The sequence below is a fragment of the Protomyctophum bolini genome (assembly GCF_963924005.1).
Source record: "Protomyctophum bolini genome assembly, chromosome: 12".
In the NCBI taxonomy this organism is placed as follows: Eukaryota; Metazoa; Chordata; class Actinopteri; order Myctophiformes; family Myctophidae; genus Protomyctophum; species Protomyctophum bolini.
This window is the reverse complement of record NC_137873.1, coordinates 23,373,525-23,383,109: the sequence shown is the minus strand read 5'-3', so window position 1 is coordinate 23,383,109 and position 9,585 is coordinate 23,373,525. Positions and strand designations below refer to the sequence as shown.

The 9,585-nt window shown below is 42.4% G+C and overlaps 1 protein-coding gene across 1 annotated transcript in view; it reads left to right on the top strand.

Annotated features, from left to right (window-relative positions):
- LOC308326154 (unconventional myosin-VIIa-like) overlaps positions 1 to 9,585 on the top strand; it is a gene marked incomplete at its 5' end in the record, with an annotated part of 35,793 nt that continues 26,208 nt past the window's right edge. Inside the window, 11 exon segments of the mRNA XM_080778961.1 lie at positions 1 to 12; positions 1,978 to 2,079; positions 3,495 to 3,647; positions 5,332 to 5,400; positions 5,526 to 5,641; positions 6,529 to 6,650; positions 6,816 to 6,958; positions 7,506 to 7,619; positions 8,183 to 8,336; positions 9,036 to 9,112; positions 9,451 to 9,570. Of these exon segments, the coding sequence (XP_080635087.1) occupies positions 1 to 12; positions 1,978 to 2,079; positions 3,495 to 3,647; positions 5,332 to 5,400; positions 5,526 to 5,641; positions 6,529 to 6,650; positions 6,816 to 6,958; positions 7,506 to 7,619; positions 8,183 to 8,336; positions 9,036 to 9,112; positions 9,451 to 9,570 (1,182 nt within the window).

The window sequence follows — 9,585 nt, the reverse complement described above, 5'->3', positions numbered from 1 at the left end:
ATGCTGAGGAAGGTAAGCCCCCCCAAATCTATTTCCTTACCATATTCTGTACAAACTCATGAGATATACAGTATATGGGCTTTAATGAAGTCATAACTTTGCCAGGTAATTACTTTTCAGTTTGATAATAATGACTCTGGATTTAGAGATAGACAATTATAGGTTTTTATTTCTCATATTTCTCGTTTAAATTTGTTTAGTTTCAGTTAGTTTCCAGAGTGGATTTCCTCGTTTCATTTCAGCTTTTGTTTCAATATTTTGTTTTTGATAGTTTCATTATATATATTTTTTTATTATTACGTTTATATATTTTATTATTATTTACTTATAACAGGGGTGTTTGTCAGGGAAAAAGGTTAAGACATTCAGAGTAGCTATTAAATACACTGTACAATACAAACACTTTGTGAAGGCAATTGACTCTAGTCTCAATCAACACCAATGCACCTTATGCTTGTTCTGTTTTTGAACAAATTGACAGAGAATAGACACATTTTCCTGACAGTTTTACCCTTGTGCTAATATGCTTGCTCTGGGGATAAATGTAATCTTGACAACCAGGTCAAAATTAATGTCTAGGTGAGACAATGTGAAGATCAGGGCGACTAAATACAATTACCGGTATATTGTATTTACATACTCTGAACAGATCACACAAAATATTTTATTCCTAAAATATTTTATTCCTAAAATAAATAAATAAAAGTGAAACTTATTTTTTGTTAGATAGATAGGTCTTTATTTGTCATTGCAACGTGTACAACGAAATTAAAAGTGCCAACCAATCAGTGCATTATATCACAAACAACCTATACAAGCTAAAACAAAACACACATGACTTCTTGTTATTGCACAACCCCAGCAGCATAATGCACAAACATGTAATTCCATCTATTATCGCACAACAACAAACCCTTATTGTACTTTAAGATAGCAGATAAAAAAAAACTAAAAGTGTCGCAGTAACAGATCATTTTTTAGCAGCATTGAGTGCAACTACCGCTGTGGGATAGAAGCTATTACTGAATCTGTTGGTCTTGGACTTGATCACTCTGTACCGTCTGCCTGATGGCAGCAGTTCAAACAGTGAGTGAGCGGGGTGGGAAGTGTCTGTCATAATGTTCAGAGTTTTTTTATGACAGCGGTCTCTGTGTAGTTCTTCCAGTGTGGGGAGAGGGCAGCCAACGATCTTCTGTGCTGTATTTATGACCCCCTGGAGCTTTTTCCTCTGCGCCACTGTACAGCTGGTGTACCACACACATATACAGTACGTCAGTATGCTCTCTATGGAGCACCGATAGAACGACACCAGCAGTCTCTGTGTGATGTTGTTCCCCCTGAGCACCCTCAGGAAGTAGGCCTTCTTCAGCAGCTCAGAGGTGTTTGTGCTCCAGGTCAAGCCCTCCTCCATGTGGACTCCTAGAAACCGGCAAGAGGACACCCTCTCCACACAGTCCCCATTTATGAACAGGGGTGGAATGACAGTTTTTTTCCTCCTGTAGTCTATGACCAGCTCCTGGGTCTTGGACGTGTTCAAGAGCAGATTGTTTTCTCTGCACCAGTCTGTCAGCTGCACTACCTCATCCCTGTAGGCAGACTCATCTCCCTTGGAGATGAGCCCTACTACTGTGGTGTCATCCGCGAACTTCACCAAGGTGTTGCTGCGGTGGGCGGGGGTACATTGGTGAGTGTAGAGGGTGTAGAGCAGCGGGCTCAGCACACAGCCCTGTGGGGAGCCGGTACTGAGGCTGAGGGACGTTGATAGATGCTGTCCCACTCTCACCCTCTGACTGCGACCAGACAGAAAGCTCTTGATCCAGACAGAAAGCTCTTAATCTTGGATAAACCATCGTGTTACTGTTGAAATACAATTCCTTCAAGGAAATACTGTAAAGTGGAAACTGTGTGGTGGACCGTGGTAATAACTGAATCATCATGAAACATTAACCCTACTTGTACTGTTTTCCGTGTTCCCAGGGGGAGTGGGTGTGGGTGGACTCCAGTATTGGGGTGCCCATCGGAGCCAGGGTCAAAGTGACAGATTCTGGTCACCAGATTCTGGTCGACGATGAAGGAAACGTAAGTGTGTGTGTGTGTGTGTGTGTGTGTGTGTGTGTGTGTGTGTGTGTGTGTGTGTGTGTGTGTGCATGTGTGTTATTAAGACCACTGCTGTTTTTTTACACACCATATCACACCTCGCTTCAACCTTGTCAGTCAAGTTAGTCTTATTCCAGGAATTTAAAAGACAAAAGGCGCCCTTTAGAAAACACACACTCCACATCTGAGATCTCAGATATTTACACATCTGCTGAGTTGAATCTAAATTCAATGTAGTTGCTAACGAGTGGAAACAATTCTGAGATTATCGGATCAGTGACACGGTTGATTCTCAAAGCAGTGGCCGTACTGTAGGTATGTTAAGCCCACCACACACCGGCTGCGTCCGTCTGCGGCGCGGCGCGTTGCCGCGCGGCGCCGCGCGGCAACGCCTTGAAAATAGAACTGTGTTCTATCGGCGCGCCAGGCGAGGCGTGACCGCGCGCCAGCGCGCGTCGGACGCAGCCGGTGTGCGATAGGTTCATTGAAAATAATGGAGGCGGCTGTGTGCGCCGCGCGGGGGACGCAGCCGGTGTGTGTCGGGCTTTAGTGGTCGTTCTTGCCGCAGTTGTAGCAACATTGAAATTAGGCAGAGATGTCCAATCTTCTGCCAAAATAAGATTATACTTAACCTATTTGGGGTCCCATCATTGTCATTGTCATTGTACTCCACTGTTTGATGCAAAGCATTCTATATGTCGGTGGTTCACAAAGTTGGGTCTCGGGACCCAGAGGTGTCCTTGAGGGACTTCCAGGTGGTTCCCCAGCTAAATGAGTTAAACACAAATTAACTTTAACCACTTTAACTCTACATAGGCTATTTTCAAAATGATATGGAATATTTTTGAAACACTAATCTACTATGGGGAGTAGGCTACCTGGGACAAATGGGGGTCCACAGGCAAAAACATTAATTTGGGCGTCCTTTAGGATAAACACTTTCACCGCATGAGTTTTCCTGATGTGATAAACTGTCAGAATCAGCTTTTGTTGCGTTTGTTTATGTGCTAAAAGAGTGACTTTGAGAGCTGTTTCCCCATTACAATGGAAGTCAATGAGACCCTATTTTTTATTTCTTAAATAAACAACGCAACGGAGTGAAATAATTCTAGTTTTCCCATAATAAGGTAAGAAAACAGCCCAAACCTCTAAAAAAGTGGCCTTACACTTTAAGTATTTTTGAGGGGCGTAGGTTAAAAAGATGATAAAAACACGAAAATGTCACGCGCACGCGCCCTAAGGGGGCCCTGAAAATATTACCGGCCCAGGGGCCCTCGTAGGGGTTAATCCGTCCCTGCTAGCCCCTCCTATACACAGCTTTGTGTGTACTGTAGGTGTGTTTGAGTGGTTTGAGTGTGCCTTTTTTATCGTATGCCTGACTCCATTCATTCCCGCAGGAACACAATCTCTCCCTGGAGCAGCAGACCTCGCTCAAGGTCATGCACCCTACGTCAGTGGAGGGGGTGGACGACATGATCCGCCTGGGTGACCTCACTGAGGCTGGACTCCTACGGAACCTGATGGTCCGACATAAGCAAGGCATCATCTATGTAGGTTCCTTACTTCCTTCCTCAACATACCAGTATACTCTGTAAAATCCTGATTGTTCATTTAACTCTGAGTGTACAAATGTAGCCAAATGGATCCATAAGATCCAACATGCTACCACAATATGCATTCTCTGAATGGGTTAAATTAACCCTGATGATTTTGCTGTGTAGGCCTATCTAAGCATACACATTATGCATGAGCTACAACAGGTTTGGCCTGGCATGATCATCATATCATGGCGGTCTGATAGACACCATTTTCATTCATATATCGACTGTCCATATTCATTGATAGATGTGCTCACTCAGAGATCCCGTGGAGACATCTAGTGCCAGCAGCTCAGTGATTTATGAATAGTTTCTATGGTTTGTTTCTTGACCTGTACCTCACCTTTGTTTCTTGACCTGTACCTTACTTAGTGTTATTTTAAAATTATATATTAATCATCTTGTTGGATTATTTAGAACCTGTTTATTAGCCATATTCTACTCTGCGATTATTTGCATGTTATGTAGAAAGATGCCAGGTCATTATTGAGCTGGCATCCTATAGTGCATTTGATGTATTACCTTGTGTTGTCCTTGCTTATTGTAAGCTCTGAATTAAAGGAGCATTCAGTGATTTAGGTGATTTGGAAAAAAACACGGTCCGCCCGGTAACAAGATGTGCACATGCACGCACTACAGTGGGGGGGACACAAGACAGGCCAACAGCACACACACTAAGGCCCGCCCCTGCTCGATCATGATTGGCGGAAGGCCCCTCTCTATCCTGATTGGATGAAGGCTGGGCCACCTAGCCAAAAACGAAACCTACGGGTTTTTTTTACCCTCAGGGGTTAACTGAGGACATGTAGCAACTTCTTATATGGTCAGCACACTCGGGAGGATTATCACAACAAAACAAAAAGTGATATTTGTATAAGTGAAATCACTGAATATACCTTTAAGAGCGTCTGCTAAATGCCTAAATTGTAAATTGTTATTCTGGCGAGGAGTGGGAAACCCCACCCCATCCAGTCATATGACGTAAGAGGAGTGGGAAACCCCACCCTATCTAGTCACATGACGTAAGAGGAGTGGGAACCCCACCCCATCCAGTCGCCTCTGTACTGTATGACAGTATGAACGGTCAAACATTTACAGGCAGAGAAATGCAAGACACTTCACCTGTCCCTTTCTTGTCTCAGATTCCATGGCTGTCAGGTGGAAACCTTGTATGTCCAAAACAGATTACTTTTCTGGAAATGTAAAGAAATCACCTGCCTTCCAATGGATCCAGTGTAGTTCTTATTTTTTTGTCTGTGTTAATACTTTTCATTGATTAGTTTAAATATTTATAAAATCCAGCACAGACTAGACTTAACCACTTTCAGCCTGGTTCAACCTTGATCAATAATAACAAAATACGTTCTCATTTATTAAAAAAATTAAACAATAAATAAAATATGGAGATACAATGTTTCTGCCCGGACAGACAATACAGTATTGCTCTACTGTAAATGTAACTTTCTCATGAAATACTGTATTACCACAATAAGGACATGTTATTTTTAACATAAGAACATGACCTTATGTTTATGTTATGTTTAGGTTATGTTTAACAAAAAGACATGCTATCTTGGATTTATATTGACAGCCATCAAAGTTTATTGTCGCGCTGTTATTTTCTGTTTCTTATCAGACATACACAGGCTCCGTGCTGGTGGCAGTGAACCCATACCAGGAACTACCCATTTATACTGGTGACCAGGCAAGTCTGAACCTAGAACTGATACATACTTTCTGCCTTAACCCGTTGAATTGTTTTAGCAAAATGTTGACATTTTCAGGTGGGGATCATGTGGGTTAAGTGGTTAATATTGTGCTTTGCTGCAGGTGAGACTGTACCATGGTCGCAAGCTTGGAGAGCTCCCCCCACATGTCTTTGCCATTGCGGACACTTGTTACCACAACATGAGACGCAACCAGAAGAGCCAGTGTTGCATTATCAGGCAAGAATATCCACATTCTAAAAAATAAGTCTCCAAGGTTTTTGGTAACAGGCCGACATTGATGGATAAAGGATCAAGCGATAACCATTACTAGTTGTAGTAAAAGGTAAATGGGGCATTTATATAGTGCTTCATCCAAAGCGTAGATTGTGCATTACATTCACCCATTCACACACCGATGGCGGAGGAAACCATGCAAGGCACCAACCTGCACATCAGAAGCAATTAGGGGTTCAGCATCATGCTCAAGGACACTTAGACACTAAGGGCCGATTCATACTCCTATTTTAGAGCCGAATAAAAGTCGGTTCGGTGCTGTAGAGCCTACAATGTGACGTCATTTGAGGTTCATCCTAAAGTCACCTCTTCGGTGCTACTGAAAATTTCTGACGAGCCGAAATCATTTCGGCACTACAGCGCCGAAACAGCAGGAGCCAAATAGGAGTATGAATCGGCCCTAACTCGGGGGGAACCCGAGATCGAACTGGAAACCTGAGACCCTGCCGCCGCTGTGTAGTAGGAGCAGCAGTACTAGTAGTAGTAGTTCCGTTTTCAGAATATAAGCTCCCTCTATTTTATTTTTCATTCATCTTTGGTTTGGTTCATAACTTCTTGACTCATAACTTCTTGACTCGTATGACCTTTCTTGTGTTTCATTCTTATTACTCTTTCTGGTGCTGTCATATACCTGCATTCCCCTCCAGAGATCAATAAAGGTGTATCTTATCTCATCTCATCTTATCCCATCTTATCTTATACTGTATATACGATAATACGAAATACTTTCTGTTTCTGTGAATTCCTTCCGCTTTTGACTTTTTAAAATGTCTCTCTCTCTCTCTCTCTCTCTCTCTCTCTCTCTCTCTCTCTCTCTCTCTCTGTTTCAGTGGTGAGTCCGGAGCAGGAAAGACAGAGAGCACTAAGTTGATTCTGCAGTTCCTTGCTGCAGTTAGCGGTCAACACTCCTGGATTGAACAGCAGATACTGGAGTCCAACCCAATTCTAGAAGGTACTATATAATGGCGGTACAACACGTGCGTGTGTGTGACTGTGTGTGTGTGGTGTGTGTGTGTGGGGGGGGGGGGGGTGGCACACACACACAAACACACAAACACACAAACACACAAACACACTAAAACAGTAAAAAAAAAAACTTTTTTGCATCCTACTACAGCTTTTGGAAATGCCAAAACTGTTCATAATGACAACTCGAGTCGGTTCGGGAAACACTTGGAGATCTTCTTCAACAAAGATGGAGTCATTGAAGGTGCATGTGTGGAGCAGTACCTCCTGGAGAAGTCCCGTGTTTGCCATCAAGTAAATACACACCCAGTAGTCAGAGCTTACTTTTCCTTATCGTTCCCTATGGGCAATCCATAAACTACATCAATAATTGTATATAGTATAGGTAATTAAATAATGTACATAGTTATTGCCTGGGTCAAGAGTTCAAAACGTTTAATCCCTATCAGAGTGGATATCTGATCTATCCACTTTTTGGGTGTTAAACATATTTGATTATGGTAGTTCAACTTGACATATAGTACTGTTTGTAAGATAATTCTATGGTCATCACAGATTGGATGTCAATGTTACTGTGAAGAAAACAGACCATTATGCTATAGCTATAAGTGTATTTCCTCACAATATTGTGCATACACGTAGGGAAACATGAAAGCAGCTTATTTCCTTGATTTGGTTTTGTGTGTAATATTTAAATCACTCATTATGTAGTTATTTGTACACAGTAAAATCCTCAGTGTGCAAATGGACCTAAAGGGTCAATTTGGCTCCATTTGCACACTCTCAGAGTTAAATGAACATTTTACAATTGTAAAAGTGAACTGTTGTTGCCCAACCCCAGGCCCAGGGGGAGAGGAACTACCACATGTTCTACTCCATGCTGGCAGGCATGACAGCAGAGCAGAAGAAGACTCTGTGCCTGGAAGACGCCGCAAAATACAAATTCCTCACAAGGGTAATTACAGTTCCATTTGGAAACCCAAGTTCTAAAATAAAATTAACCAGACTCCCCAAAAAATGTTCTCAGCAAATTCGTGACAGATGTGTACAAAATGTTGATCTGGTATTGCTGTGTAAGATACATCTGACAATTATAATCAATATAGCATTTAAAAGTAGGTAAAGCAAACTCATAGAGCCTTTAAACATACAGTAATACCTTACTGAATGTCACAGGCACACTATTTCCTAATGACATTTTCCACCCCTGATCACTGTGATTGGCTGAGACGTGCAGACGGAGCGGGTGGATGAAGCACGGACCGAGAGACGCACAGAGGGAGTGCTTGTTTAGTTGTTTTGTTTCACGTGATAACCTATGCTGGCACTCACTGGCCTAGCGGCTTGCTGGAGCGGGCCTCATGAGCCTCAAGGCCTTGCTGGCTTGTTTACGAATCTCAAAAAAATTGCGTGAAACAAAACAAGTGCTCCCCGAACAAAACGAAAAAAAGAGAATCACATACAACCAAATAACAGTTGATATGATCTCCCTATAACTCGTCTGATATCATTGTGCAGGGTGACTGTATATTGTGTGAGGGACGTGAAGATGCCAAGGACTACACACGAATCCGCTCTGCTTTGAAGATCCTGACCTTCACAGAGACCCAGTGCTTGGAAATCCTCCAGCTGCTGGCAGCCATACTGCATCTGGGGAACGTCGGTTTTGAAGGTAGAGCCTCTCGTTGAAAGTCACACACTCACTTTTCCATATTTTCTTTGCAATTTTGTTATTGCCTGTGGTCCCTGTCACTGCCATTCACTACTGCTGGCCTGGGGACACACAGATTTGTCAGCCGTGTTTTGACAGTGAGTTTCACTGAGACAATTTAACAATTCTCCCCCCCAGATCCACTCTTCCTGTACTTTTAAACAGCTTTCAAACAATTACTTTGTCTATGAATCTCCTTCCTCTGTCGTAACCACATGAGAAACCCAAATCAACCCACCTCCTTACCAAAGACCAGGAGAACACTGCAAGATTTCTAAAGTGACACTACCTGCCACTGAATCAGAGAGAAAACTGCGAGAAGATTGGTACAAACCCTGACAACTTCGGCAGACATTAACAACAAACGTGGCCCTGAATCTAACCATAACTATTTCAAATTTGATTGTCAATTGATTGCCAGGGCAGTGCACAACCTGGTAGTAAGTGCTGCCCAAGAAGCGAAATTCAGGGCAAAAAAGTCCCTTAACCAAGATGCACATGCACATTAGGCTATGTATTGTACCTGCTCAAGAGCTTAATACAATAGAAATATATATTATATAATTTATCTACCTAATAGTCAAAAATTGTATAATGCAACTTTACTCTTTGTTAATTTCTTATAGAAGAGATTGATCCTCTTTTCATGTTTCCCATCAGCTACGACCTCCAGTAACATGGATAGCTCTGATGTCAGCACCTCAGAACACTTCAGCCTTGCGGCTAAACTCCTTGAGGTGAGCCTTTCTCTCCTTGCGCTATTATTTATGCCTAGAACAAAAATAGCTCACATCTGTGTCATGGGGATATGAGTGAAGAGGAATGCTTCTAACACAGTAAATCAGTGTCTATTGTCTCTCTAAAATTAATGGTAATAATTCAAATAACAGAGTGAGAACGACATTTGCAAGTATGAGGTTTATACAGAATACATTCATTGGATTTCTTACTTGCTGAGCTATTGTTGCAGATTTTCCTTTTTTGGGGTTGAAAGAAATAAACACAAAAGGTAATTGGCACAGAGATATTTGGTATCTCTGTACTTTTGGTCCAATATTTCCTCCTTTTTCTTCAGGTACAGAGTGCATCGCTTGCTAAGAGTCTGACCCATCGGTCGTTCCGCACCAACAGGGAGAGGGTGACTAAACCGCTCAGCACTGAACAGGCCTCTGACTGCAGAGACGCCTTTGTCAAGGTAACGGTGGCCAGC